The sequence below is a fragment of the Pteropus alecto genome, unplaced genomic scaffold, assembly GCF_000325575.1.
Source record: "Pteropus alecto unplaced genomic scaffold, ASM32557v1 scaffold25, whole genome shotgun sequence".
Classification (NCBI taxonomy): Eukaryota; Metazoa; Chordata; class Mammalia; order Chiroptera; family Pteropodidae; genus Pteropus; species Pteropus alecto.
Window position 1 is genome coordinate 7,024,986 of NW_006441955.1, and position 15,095 is coordinate 7,040,080.

General features: G+C 33.3%; 1 protein-coding gene across 1 annotated transcript in view; it reads right to left on the bottom strand.

Annotated features, from left to right (window-relative positions):
- Positions 1-15,095, bottom strand: part of USP24 (ubiquitin specific peptidase 24) — a gene marked incomplete at its 5' end in the record, with an annotated part of 122,963 nt that overhangs the window by 71,821 nt on the left and 36,047 nt on the right. The window contains 10 exons of the mRNA XM_025051992.1: positions 400-507; positions 5,866-5,913; positions 6,111-6,272; positions 6,360-6,455; positions 6,656-6,763; positions 8,860-8,963; positions 9,165-9,279; positions 10,438-10,596; positions 11,181-11,255; positions 13,452-13,517. Coding sequence (XP_024907760.1) covers positions 400-507; positions 5,866-5,913; positions 6,111-6,272; positions 6,360-6,455; positions 6,656-6,763; positions 8,860-8,963; positions 9,165-9,279; positions 10,438-10,596; positions 11,181-11,255; positions 13,452-13,517 — 1,041 coding nt within the window. The remainder of the gene's footprint in view (positions 1-399; positions 508-5,865; positions 5,914-6,110; positions 6,273-6,359; positions 6,456-6,655; positions 6,764-8,859; positions 8,964-9,164; positions 9,280-10,437; positions 10,597-11,180; positions 11,256-13,451; positions 13,518-15,095) is intronic.

The window sequence follows — 15,095 nt, forward strand, 5'->3', positions numbered from 1 at the left end:
TTCTTCACTCATATTTCCTAATAAGTAAATAAAGTCAAACTGGTATGTACTTTTACTAGGGAACTAATAATTTTTCTGCTAAATTTTGCTTCTAAAAGAGTTTTTAAAAAGAACTCTTTTGAGTCTTTTCAAACAAATTTCTAAAATACCATTCAAACTTTTAAAATTGGCTTATTTCAATAAATTAAGAAAATAAAAAGGAAATGAATTAGGGATATATCAAAAGAAAAGCTCCACTGAATTGAAAGCAGAATGTTTAAACTTAAGATTATTAAATAATTCAAGTGAATTACATTAATAGCCATAAAATATAGTGACTCAGAAATTTTATTCAAGTTTTGTTATTGTAAAACATTATGTAAGTAATTGTATAATAATCAAATATAGCTATTCTCTTACCTTGTCTTGCTTTTGATAGGTTTGTTTTATGAATGAGCGGGTGATTTCATGAAGCTGACGCAAAGCTGGTACCACCCATACAAATTGCGGATTATTGAGCTGAGATGACTGGAGTTAAAAAGAAATTACATTAATTAAATTTAGAAATAAATGGCTGATGAAATTTATTAGCTATAAAAAATTTCCAAGTCAATTAGGCTTCACTGTTACACATTCTATTATTTTTCTCCTCACATTGCTCATTTATAGCTTATCTCCATGCACTCATAACTTGGTCTTCAACTTCTTATTCTGCATGCAATTATTCCTAAGGTCAAGAACTGCAAACAGGAATGGATGTGAAGTGACAGCAAATGAACAAGGGCTCATCAGCAAAAAACAGACGACAAGGAATTAGCGACTTCAGAGGACAGATTAAGTAGCACAGGCTGCTAGGACATGTTGACATAATAAAATAAATTGATGGCAAAAGTTTAATTTGGATTAGACTGAACTGGCTGATAAATAAAATGGTATATAAATATGGTTGTCTATAATTATATGATGAAGTTACCAATGATATGATCAAGATACTGATAATAATCTAAATATTAAAGAAAATATTCATGATTGGCTTGTATTTCTTAGTTAAAACAACTTTATGAGAGAATTCTATTTTTATTATTACAGCCATTTTACACTTATAGTTTATGTTTTTCAAAATGCTTTCAAATGTATTATTTCTAAAATTGGTACAAAACAATTCAGATTTTCATTGTACATATCTAAAAAGTCTGATGTTCATCTTTAAAAAAGAGAATTTGCTTTTTAACAACATCTTCAAACTACGAGATTGCATTATAAAATTTGTTAACGATATCAGGTTAAACACTATTAATCAATTGATCAAATAAGTCTCTAAAAAACTGAGTAACCATTTAAGTCCTTAACATTTGCTTTAAAGGATCATTTTTTAAAGCTTTATTGCTTCTTAACGTCTTTCTGTAAGACTAAGACCCCTAGGGGGTGGAAAACTACTTTTCACGTCTTTTGTAGAAAAATACTGTACTACGGAATATATAAATGTGAGAGCTATGCCAAAATAATACTGGCTTTCCCAGAGATCAGCCAATCAATCAGCAAATACCGTATTTCCTGGATTCTAAGACACAGGTTTTATAAATTTCAACTGTTCTGAAATTGACACTTCTTAAAATTATGTTAAAAAAAAAAAAAAACCTTACTAGCCACTAGGCATAGAAGTTTTAAGACAGCTGTCCTTACCTGAGTATGTGCAAACTTAGCTGTATACAAAATGTACTTGGTTCATTTACCTGTCATTTTATTTATTACTGGTATAGTAACACCAAACAAGGAAAAGATTTTCAACTTATATTTAGATCACTGATTTGTTACTTAAATGCTATCAAAAAGATTATGCTATAAAGTAAAACTGACTAGACTGCCATGTCTATCAATTTAATAAAAGCAAAGAAAACTGCCAGTGGTCATAGGACCAAAGATTTTTTCAGCCAAGGGAATTTGGTGTGACAGACTCATACCCTGTGAAGGGCTTTATCACTCAGCACTAAATGTCTCTCTGTCCAAAGTTGCACCTAGTTCCAGAGAAGCTGTTTAACTTGTAGTATACACAATTTAATGAAAGAAAAAAGCAGCTTGAGTTTTATAAGAAAGGACAAGGACACAAACCTCCTTATTCTTCAACATGCCTCAAAATTATACAGTCAATCTTAAAGATTTCAAAGAGGTCAAAAACACTACTACAGATAATGAAAAGCAGTGTGCCACAGGGAAGCTGTACATAGTGGTCCAAAGGAAGCTGAGACTCAAGCTCTAATTGTGAATCTAAACAGACAGACAGTAAAAGTAAAATGTAGTTTTTTTTGCACTTCTTTATAAGCTTATTAAATTTGTGATGCAAGTTGTAATCACTAGCATCTTAGAATCAGAGAAATAAGGTATATATTAAAGACCAACTATTTATGAGGCTAGCTAGAATATTTCTGTTAAAATATAAAAGTTGCAAAATAACAGGGATTAAAACTCTAAGCCTTAAATCTAAACTGATACCTTCTAAAATGATTACAAACATTAGGGTATAAATATAAACCCTTTAGCAAATACTCAGATACATTAAAAAGTATCATTATGACCAATTAAGTCCATTTTGGTTAGAATATTTTTATTTGACACTCAAAATTATCCTTTGAAGGTAGCTCGCTATCAAATAAAATTAAAAGGAAAAGAACATAAAATTGGGATTTAAAAAGCATTTCTGATATGGCCTTTCCAAAGTTTAGCAAATAAGACAGATAACATTGATTCCACCGTATCTATGACATGTTGCCAAGTTACAAGAAAAATTTTAATCACTCTTCTCCACTCACAAAAGGGGCAAAATACTAAGGTGAACAATTATAATGAACGTATTTGGTAATGTCTAATAGTGGAGCTGAGGTTTTATAAGTAAGAGTTAATGGTATGTCCAAATTAGACTTTTAACATCAGATGAAGCCTTAGAGATCAAAGTGGCTTAGCCTGCAAATCTATGCCTAAATTCCTCTTATTCTTTTTTTGATAAATGACTAGTTAGTCCTAGTATTTCCAATGATGAGGAACTCAGGAGGTAGTGTATCCATTTCAGTTCCTTGATCTATCGTAATGAAATTTGCCTTCCCATAACGTCTTAAGAGACATAAAAAGTAAGTTAAATAAAAATTCTCTGTAATAATCCTCTCAGTATCTGAAGGCTTTCATATTCTTTCTTGAGCTCTCTCTTCTCAAAGCTGAACATCCCCACTTGCTCATCTGTCTTGTTTTTCCAGACCTAGCCATTTATTTGGAATCAAAGTAAAAATTTTTACATAGGAGAACATTTTTAAAGTATTTCCTCCCGTACTAACCACATCACTGTGAGACTGTACTAAGGATATCTTGCTACTTTTACTTTCAGTTACATGTTTTGGCACATAGAGCCCACTCTACTGGTAAGTAACTACGGGTAAGTAACAATTTTAGGGTTCTTGTAGGGTGAAGGGGAGGAAGTAAGAGGAAGGGAACAACATTAACTGAAGGGCTGCCAGGCACTGAGCCAGGAGGCCTTAAGATAATGACTTAAGGAATATGCAACTACTACTGAGTAAAAATAATTTTTTTGGTTTAGTAATTGTTTTTGGATGAGTACATTTAAATTTTTTAATTGAAGGAAAAAGGAAGTGAAATAAGACGAAGAGGGTTGGGGTAGACAGTGGAAGATATAAAAGAAGCAAAGGAAAGAGGACCATGGAAGCCAAGGGTATCCTGGCAGAATCTACAGAAATAAAGTTAAAAAATAAAGGTGAGAATTTCTGAACACAAAAGTGGAACTCGGGAATTTTAAGAGTGTCAAAAGCAGAGGGAAAGGGAATCAGTTGGGAGAATAGAGGTAGCTGAGGGTGGGAGGGGAATAAGAGGTGGGTGATCTTGTCTTACCCTTTGCTTAGTTTCTGTGTAGCCTGGCAGGGAGACATAATCCCCAGTCAGCCCACCTTGCTGCCTGGCAGGAAAGGGCATAGCATAGAAAAACACCTTTAGTGGCAGTATATAATTCACCCCCCTGCCTGGAGTCATACATATCTAGGGGGCTTTGATCTTCCCACTGCCCCCCTTCAGTCACATGTACTTTAAAGGAATATCTGTGAAAGCACTTAGTCAACTGAAAAGTGCTATATAAATGCAAGATATTATTTGGCATGAAATAATGGTACATCAGAATTTCTTTACTGGGAGCAGTGGGAAATAAAAAAAGGAAGAATATTCCTTTCGAGATTCATAAAATGACTCCAAAATTCTCCCTATTACTTTTTGAGTTTTCTTATAAAACAATAGATATGAATGAAGTGGCTGTAAAGAGAAGCAATAAAGATGTAGCGATGCTACTGGCTAGAAGGACCTAAGTAATGCTTAGCTGTAACAAAGAAGGAACAGAGGTCAGGAAGAATTTTCTGGTTTCAAAAGCCATTTTCAAAGAAGGAAAGAAAGGTCTTTTCAGCTTGGATTTTCATATCTATAAAGAAATATATATGTCACTAAGAAGAAAAGATCATTTCTCTATAGATACCCTTTTCCTCTTACTACTACTACTGAAGAAGCTAAACTTCTTAAGTAACTCTGGATGAGTTTCAATCATAAAGACAGAGACTGCTAAATTATCTGAATCACTGAGCTGAAAAAACTGGAAAAATTCATTTGTGTCTGAGTAGAAAGAGAGCAATGTTGTTGATTTAAAGGAGTAATTCTAATTCTTTACCACCTGAGCATTACCAGCTCCAGTTCATGAATGACTTTTAAAATCTCTAAAGCTAAATAATATGTAGAAAATTCACTTGATCATATTCAATATCAGAAATATAAAACACAAAGTTCTTAAATGTCTCCAACTAAACTTTACGACCAAATATAACATAAGCAAATGAAAGCCCACTGAATTACCAAAAACCCCTTAATAAGAGCTGACAGTCTCTGAATATACCAATGACAATTAGCAGTAATCAAGATCTTTAAAGAAATATTTCTTAGTGAAAGCCAAGAAAAATTTACCAATGAAAGCACTAAGCCACTAGCTATTTACCAAAACCTTTTATGTTAACAGTAAAAAGAAATCCCCCTGGTGGCTAGGCTTCATGTTTGGTCCTACGGTGGGAGGAGGACACCACTACTCTGATCAGGGCTGCTGCAACGACGGACATGCATTCTGGTGGACAGCCACTGTGATCAGCCCTCTCGTAAGGAGAGACTTGACATTTATGGAGTAGAGTGACAGGAGAGCAACAATCATCACTGCTTAGTCTAATAACTGCCCTTTTAAAGGACAGTCCAGAAGTCCACTGCAACCTGGAGACAGAGACCTGAAGGGTGGGGCTTTCAGTCATGATCCAAGCTTACCTTCTAAAACTAAGCCCTAGCAGCAGGCACTCACTCAATAACTGTCTAAGGAATTACTTTAGGAACACATTTAAATCAAACACCTGAAAAACGACTACGTGCCAGCACTAAATGGACCACCTTCTTCCCTTCTTTCTCTTTTTTACTCTATGAATGTTCTTCCATTTCTCCCTTACGGGTGAAAAATGGGCCTGATATTTATTTAGACTCCACTGTAACTTACTAAAGTTGTGCATATTTTGGAATTACTTTAAAAAAGAAAGACTAACTTTAAGGCCTTATAATTTTATGAAAATAATATAATAAAAGTACTCTCTACTCTTTGCATGTGACTCTGGATTCTTTTTCCCCTTTCAGAGTCAATAACTCCCCAAGCTTTAAATAATCAAGCACAGGTCATAAAATATTTCAATGACAGTTTATATCTGCACATTACTCTAAGAAACACTAAAAATAACATCATCTTAAAATTATGATGCAATTTATTAAAAGGAATTATTAAATTAGTGTACCTTTTAGTTCGTTCCATTTGCAAATTCTTACCTTGAATCCATCCTTCTTATTTTTTTCCAAACTCGACCATTCTCCAGGCTGAGAATTAATTTTAAGAGAAATGTAAGTGACTTGGTAAAAGCAGTACCTACAATTTCCCAATCTTAAACTCTAAGGTAAGAGCTTCCAGATAAGATACTTAGTTTACATCACATAATAGGGGAAGAAAATTATTTGACTCTAATTACGCAGCTCTATTGCTCTGACAACAAAACCAGACCAAAGATAAAACCAACCCTTTTAATATCTTCTATGCATTTTATGATGTAGCTCCTCTTGATTGCTTCTTTCACTGCATATGCATCACTAAGGATTGTCAGGTGTTCATCCAAGGCTTGCTGAATAAGGCTACTGGGCAGCGTTGGGAGATGAGCCAGTTCCCAGAGTACATCTAACACCTACAATAATACCTCATATAAGCCAACCAGTACACAAGTAAAACTTTTAAGTATTTGTAGCTAGAAAAAGTCATTTGATTCTCCTGCCTTTCCAGAAGTGGTCTCAAAGCGAGCTTCCCGGCCTATTCGTCCAATTAGGCTCAGTAGCTTCTGTCTTACTCTATCGCTCTCAGTTTCCCAGCTCTGTAGAACAGAAAAGACAAGATGCTGCACTATCCAATTTTACCAAACTGGCAAAATATACAAAAGCTTTAAACTTGAGCGGAAAATATTTAATAATGTAAGAAGAGTACATTTAAACACAACTATTTAGAGAGGGAAGGCTTCAAAATAAGCTTATTTTAGAAAAACTTAAAAGTAAGAACGTTTGACTGAATACATACCTTCTGAATGAGAACAAACAAATGATTAAGCTGATCTGAATTAAATTTGACAGCAGCTGCAGCAATAATAGTATGAATGTTCTCGATCACGGTAGATGATTGTCCTGACTAGAAAAGGAGACATTAAGAAAAAGTCTTAGAGCTTGGAAAAACCTTAGCCTGGCAATTTATAAAAGCAAAACAGTAACAAAGATATATTGATTCTAGTCTAATTAGCATTCACTTGCATGAAAATATTGGCAAGACCACATGAAGCAACCATTAATGGTTATCAGTTGTTCTTTTAAAATTCCCAGGGGCATTAAATTTTTAAAAATACAATGTAAAAAAAAGATGATAACCAAATTCTTTATCTGACATATTCATTTCAAGAGAACAAAATATTTTCAACTGGCTAAAAAAAAAATCAAACTAATTACAAGACAAACATATTTTTGGCATTTCATAAACGATCTTGATGGCCTCAATTGAGAGTATTATCTGTCTCACTTTTAATTTTGCTTATAGATATTTTATGACTTCAATTAATATTTAGTTATCCCATGGGCAGTAAGTCTCTGCTTCAGACCCCATGGGTCAACCTTATGGTTGAAATTCACTTTATAACCTCAATTACGACTCATCATACCTTACTATTCACCATCTGAGAGACTAAAAATTCAATCCTACAAGAACTTGCTCAGTATCTACTACACATATATTCATTGAATGTAGTAAAGATATATAATATATACGTCATGGTCTCTAACCTTCAAACTATGTGGATTCAAAACTTACACACACAAAACAAAATTAAATGAGAGCATTCAACTAAAGTCAAGACATGGGAAGTAATATTCAGAGGACCCAGGAATGTTTTCTTTCAGTCCTGCAGCTAACTTTCTATAGTCTGCTCTGTAATGTCAGACTGGGAAATTCCATTTCCTCTGCCAGCTCTGCTCCCATAATGTTTGACCAATGAGAGGCATTGCTGGGAGATGAGCAGGCAGGAGGAAGAAAGAAGTGTTTCTGGTTTATACTTGGAAACTGGATGCAGGTACTGGCATTTGTGGCAGCAAGGAATTCCAGAAGCCCTGGTGGCAGTGTCACCTCTTTGACAATTCTAGCACTTGTAGTGAAAGAACCTCCCAAAACAGCTTCCTCTCCTTGGACTTAATATCTATTTTTCCATTTTGCTCCTACAGCATTCATACATCTCTCTTTTGCTCTTCTGCCCTAGCAATACCTTTGTAAACAATATCCTGTATTCAATTCCCTCTGAAATACATAGCATAGTTTGTTTCCTAACTAGATTATGAATGATACAGTGATTAAGAGGCTATAGTTGAGGTGAGCTCCAGGCTTCTTCCCGGCTTAGCAACTAAATGAAGGATAATACCATTACTGAAATTGATAGGAAAATGACTAGGTTTAGACATGCTAAATTTGAGATGCCTATGAGATAACACATGTGAAGGTATAATAGTTATGCATTTAGATAAACTGCACTGGAGCTCCAAGAAGAGGTGTGATTTAGAGACACAATTCTGAGAGTCAGCAGCATCTAAATGTAGTTAAAGCCATAGGAGTGGATGAAATTGACTAGTGAAAGATTATATAGTAAAAAAAGGGCTAAAGACTAAGGCTTGAGAAAAACTCGTATTTACAAAGTAGAAGAGAGTAAGTTAGTAAAGGAGAATTAAGAAGGAATGCCAGAAAAATAGGAGGAGAACAAGTAGAATGGACTATTAATAAAGTGAAGGAAAAAGAAAAATGAAGGGTACGATCAATTCTGTCATAGCTGCTGAGAGTCTGGTAAGATGAAATCTGTAAACTCAGTATTACTATCATCCTCGTTTAAGAGAATTAAATGGGAAAAAATTATTAATGAAAACTGATAAGCAATGTAGTGAAAAGAACACTGGATTGATACGTATTTCTAGCTCTGCCAATAATTGCTATATAGCCCCGCAGTAAGGCTTTTCATATTTTAACCTGAGAAATGAGAAGACTAGACTATATCAGTAATTTTATACTTTTTAGTGGAATACTTTTCACATATACAATCTTAATAGAAACTCTAAATTGTAAAACAGATTTGAGTAGAGCTGCTCTGGTTAAAGCAAGATAGGAATTCCATTTCCCTGCTCATTCTCCACCCTCCTCCCTCTCCTTATGACGAAAATGTCAGAAAAAGGCAAAAAAAGTAATTCTGATCAACTTACCTGTATCTTCCAAATTTTAGTGAGCTCATCTAAAGACAATTTACTGCCCAAGAGTTCAATAATTCCCTTTATACGATCACAGTATTGTGCCTGGTCTATGTTGCCTAAGAGAAGAAACAACAGAGGGACAGAAAGATTCAGTGAATGCTGACTTTCTAAACATGATTCTAGTACTTCAAAGCAATATTAACTTTCTGATTATTTAAAAGCTAACACAGTCAAAACAACAATTTCATGCATTTTTAGTATAAAAATATTATTTATAATTATGTTATGTAATATTTATTTTTTTTAAAGCAACTTACCTTCCAATGCAATTGACAGAACTGAATTTTCAACCAGCCAATCTAACAATCTGTCTGTATCTATAGCATTCTTCACAGATTTGGATAAAGTGCTATCTTCTATTAGTTTGGTTACCTAAAACGATAAGATTTTGTGCTGAATTTAATACGATTATGCATAATCAAAATCTTTATATATAGATATGTATTATTTCCCCGTGACTTTCACAGTATTACAATATGGTCTGACAAATTGCCAAAATGTATCAAAGGTCAGTTATTAGAAGTTAACAGACTACTTATTTGTGATGTTTCTTTTAAAAAAACATGAAGCCATCCTTATACCTCACACTCCCTGGGCCTCTGTTGATGGGCTCAGGGATGAGCATCTGACCTTAACTTTAATCAAGGCAAGTCCTCCAAATTCTATATTTGGAACCAGAGTGAAAGTATTAGTCTCTTCCTGATGAAGGGAGCTATCCATGGCCATGATGTCCTACCATATGAAAGATGTCACTCTGCTGGTAGAGGGAAAACAAAGCCAACATGCTCCAAAAAGCAGAGATAAGATTTGAATGAGTCCTGGCAGTGGTTAGGTCCTGAATTCTAATTGCTCCTATTGCTCACATGTGTCCCTGCCCTTATACGGTTTGGCTTGTCAAGCTGTCATCATGTGAAACAGCCTAGCCTTCTTCCATTAAAGTCCTCTCTTGGTATAACACGATTTAAGATGAGCTTATTTCCCTTGCAGCCAAGAATTCTAATTAATGTCACTGAAGGAAAAAATAACTGGAATTATGACTGAACTGTACTGGTTCCACCTGTCACTCACCAAGTTAACTATGCTCATATAAAGTTTAGGAAACTATATAAATTAATTTCCATCATTTTGTTTATATTGTCACAGTTGTAGTCATTTTGGTTTTGTTCCAACCCTAGTTAGAAGATTTGGTTTAAGTAAACACATATCTGAAATATAATAAAAGGAATCATACCCTTAGGGTAAAAAATAGATCTCAAACTGTATGCCAAGGAATTATGTTCAAGAAAATTTCACAAAAGCACTAAATATTGGAAATATTTCAGAGAATGAATTTTGAATGTAATATATATAAAAGATCACTTTATTAACAATTATAAATATTTACGCCATTTTATCTGTAATCGTTATTTATTTTTCATATGAATACAAAAAATTATTCTTCATTTCCCAACATTTTTATGTTAATAACCACAAATTGACAGAACTTAAATGTCTGTGCTTTAAGTCTTCCAGAAACAAATGCAAACTTACTTCTTTGAGGGAATTCATTTTAGCACTAAAATGTGGTGATTTCAGCATGCGTAGTAGGATGTCTAGTCGAAGGTCATCCACGACGGTCACCAGATCTGGTTGGAAGCGCATGCAGAGTAACTTAATGGCAGACAAGAGCTCGGGGATGCTAACCAATCTCTATTAAAAATACACACACACACACAAACAAAGAAAGGAATCATGAAAACATTTTGATCCTAATTCTTACACACACAGGAAATACAGGACATTTTTCATTAACAGTCTACAGGTATTGATATGCCACATGGTCAATTAACTACATTTTATTTCTAAACAAGTTAGCATGTAGGTGGGCAAAGGAAAGTCAAGGGTCCTGTGAGAAATTCAAGGCAGACTAAAACAAATCATGTTAAATTTAAATGTTAAAATTGCTCTAAACAACTCTGGATAAACTTTTAATATTGAATTATTTTAAAGCTTCTTCAATGCTACAAATGAAAATATGATCAAAATCAACATATGAGTAAATTCGGAAGAGTACCACTGAGAATCCTATATTTATTCTACTGACTGAGGTAAAACCAACCACCGGTGCTTCGGAAGAAGCCATATTTCGGTTAGGAAATGTAAAATTAATTTGATTGAGTTTTAATGTGACCAGAATCCCAAGAGCAATGGTGTGTGAACCTAGACCCAGGTACTGGCTCTACTTCCATGGACCAACAGGCACTGGGGCCTACCAGCCTGGAGACAGCACTTACCTTGTCTTTGAGGTCCTTTTCCTCCACGCTCCGCACATCCTGGATCGTAGTAAGAATGACCGGGTCTAGCATGGGCTTCAGAAAAAAAGCACTATGGTTAACAAAACTCCTGAATCTGTCCCAAAGCTAGAAAGGAGATACTTCTTTATTCACATTTCACAAAGGAGAGAGTGCAATACTAAGATCTGAATTTGAGTATCAGAGTCGCCACTAACTAGCTGACACTAACTCAAGTAAAAATCCTTAACTGTGCCTCAGCTTCTTTAATATCAGATAGGTGCAATCCTTATCATTACTGTCTTCCAAGGGTAATTTTAAAAAGCAACCAAAGACACATGGACTAACTTTTAAACATTAAGCATGAGTATATATTATTTTTATAATCAAGTCAATATTTTGTAACAGATTAAAAAAAAAATGAATACAAGCAGACCATGAAAAATATGCTGTTATATGCACTACTTTTGCATGCTGATATAAATGAGGTGTATAGATGAGACTCATACAACACGCTGCTACTCCAGGATGGCAGCATAATCAGATAACTAACTCTAAATAGTATGTGAGAAGTAGTCAAATATAAGCTAGATCTAAATAATCACTTCCATTCAAGTAAAACAATTTAAAAAATTTATTTGGTGATGACAGAAGATGAACAATATTTGGCTGTCGAAGCCAAGAAAACATTAGCCATGAATTAAATTGACACCAGGCAATTAACCAAATAGAATGTCTTCATTTAGACTTACATAGGTTGTACAGTGAAGACTGAAGGCTGTCAGGGTAAAAGGCAAGTCACACTGTTTTTGTCAGCATGTGCCAGCCCTGCTTAATTCTCACTGCAACACTGTGAGATAGGGCATGATTATCATCACCATTTTGCAGATGTGGAAGCTAAGACACAATTTATATAAGCCTTCCAAAGTCATACAAATAGCAAGCGGTAGAGACAATTATTAATTTATGGCAAGTAACGTGGTAGAACTATGATATGAATAAATTCATAGTATGAATTTATTGCTCAATTTAAGGCTGGATATTTGATAGAATTAAAATAAAAATGAAGTTAAATATGCTTTGGTTGGAAATTCACATACCTTTTTACTCTTTTTTTAAAACACACTGCTTATATGTAAAACCTGGAATTTCTAAAGAACTTAAAATTAATAAGCAGCTGGACTATTTGTGTTAAATCTCTTTCCATGGAGCAATGCATAAGAGGATGAATTCAAAAATCCAAGCCTGGCCCTGTTATTAAATGCCAATTATTAAATTATTAATATTTATTAAACTATTTTGCTGCTTTGTGTCTTAGTATTTCAGCTATAAAACAAATGATACTTATATACTTAATAAGTTGAAAGAACACTAGATGTTTCTAAAGAGCTTAATATCCAGAATGAAGAAATGGTCATTCTATTTCATTTGAAAATCTTGCAGTATTACTTTGACATCTAAAGAAGATATTTTACACTTAGAAATAGCAGAAATTTCTAAAACCTACTAAAAAAAATGTTATCTCCCTTGTTAAAATGTTAAAATAGCTCTAAGTAAATAAATTAGGTATTAGAAAGAAGGAACAGTACATACAAAACACTGCCCCCCTAAAACACTATGCTTTTAAAACCATTTACAGAGATTTTAAAAAATCTCTGAAAGTTATAGGTTTCACACACTTATTTATAAAAAAAGTAATAAATTGAGGTATTTCAATATGACATTTTATTCAGTAAAACTTATTAATGGAAATAAAAGGGAAAGAAGAGAGTATTATAGGCCTCATGTATTATAAAACTGAACACTCATAGCTCTGGGTATTCTATGACCTGTTGACTTGCAACATGCAGAGGCAGGAAATCAGACAAGATCTGCTGTTATTCAGTGGCGAGAGATTTAGCTAGTAAGTGAGCCTAGTGGATTGTTCAACACTGATCTAGTTTAATACATAATGACACTGAATCCTTAAACAATCCATAAAGGGGAGTGAAATGTATGCAGCCTATTTTATAGATAAGAAAATGAATAAAAATATATGCTGTCATATACAAATTATACTTGATAAAATGATAAATTGAAAAGGTAAATAAACTTAAATGTCAGCAGTTTCCTATCCTTAAATTATTAATCATTTTTCATTTTTCTTCTAGTAATATTTTCACTACTAATTAATCTGGATTAGGCATAATTCTGAATAATCTGATAAAAAGAAAATTACCGTTTCTATGTCTTAGATAACCTTCTAAAAGTAAATATAAAATGGCCTCATCTTACCTGTACGACTGAGGAATTAAGGTACTCTGCACACACGCCTAAGGGCTGCACCAATGCTGAGACTGCCTGAAAAAAGACAGTGAAGGTAAGAAATAAAAGTGAGCAGGTTATCTTCTTTCAACATCAAACAAATCTTTTTAAATGTTAGGGAAAATTTTAAATAGTAGTTTGATCAAGTCATGAATGAGTAACTAGACAAACTATACTCTTGGACAGAAAGAACTGATATAAAGATGTCAATTCATTTAAATTATTATAAAAATTTAACATAATATAAATCATAATATGCCAATTAAACTTCTTTGGAAGACTGGATGAAATGATTCTAAAGTTCATATTACAGAATACTAAAAATTTTTATTTGAAAAAAGAGGAAAACGTTGAGGAAGGAGTGAAATGTGCCTTTAACAAAAAAAACACTGAAGACTTTCAAAAGAAAAAAGGCTCAAATAAACTATAAAATTTGACTAAAATAAATAAAAGGCCCATGTTCTTTACTGAAAAGGACCAGTATATAAAAAAGTCAATTCTCCACACATTCTCACTTATAAATTTAACACTATTCTAAGCATGATCTCAGTGGGATTTTCTGTAAGAGAACCTGACATGTCGACTACATTCAAAAGAATACAGATATGAGAATGATCAAGAAAATTTGAGAAAAGAATGATGCTGGGCAGAACTGACACTACCAATTAAAACAGTGGAGCAATAGAGAAATGGCCAAAGAATGAACAAACGAATGAATGATTGGAACTGAAGTCCAGGAACAAATTCGTATACACATTAGACAGTGACATATTATAAAGCCAACAAATCAAAATAGTAAAGAAGAGATGAATTACTCATTTGAGAATCTTACAATAATTAGTTACCCATTTGGAAGAAAATAAAACTGGGTTTCTATTTTATACAATATATAAAAATAAATGTAAAATAATTCAAGAACTAAGTTTAAAAAATAAAATTGTGAAATATAAAACAAAATGAGCCTTTTTATAATGTTAAGATGTGAAAACATTCCTCAAGCGAGGAATCTTTTAAGCCATTAAGAAAAGTAATGACTACATAAAATTTTGAAGCTTCTGTGTAGCAAAAGACACCATCAATAAAAATAAAAAGAGAAGGAAAAGACTGGGAGAAAAAAATTTATAAACATACAAAATAGACATGGCTTTGATATGCTTACTATAAAAAGAATTACTAAACATTACAAAGACAACCCAAAGAGACCTAAATAACTAGGTCAATTTAAAAAAGAAATGTAAACAGCCAAGAATCATACGCTCAAATTCACAGGAAATCAGAGTATTACAAATAAAATAATAACATACCATTTTTTGGTCCATTATATTGGAAAATTAAATACTGAAAATATTTAACACTAATGAGAGTATTAGGAAATGCCTTTGTGGGAGTATAGATTCGTAACAACTTTTTGGAAAGAGATTTAGCACTGTCGATTATAATGTTAAAATATAGTCTTTAAGCCAGAAAATCCATTTTCTAGGAATCTATCCTTCAGAAATGGTTGCATATACATATAAAGACAAATTTACATGAACACTCTCTACAATAGCAAAACTTAGAAATAATCCAATGCTCATTAATAAGTGACTGTATCATGGTACAACATTTGCAGGA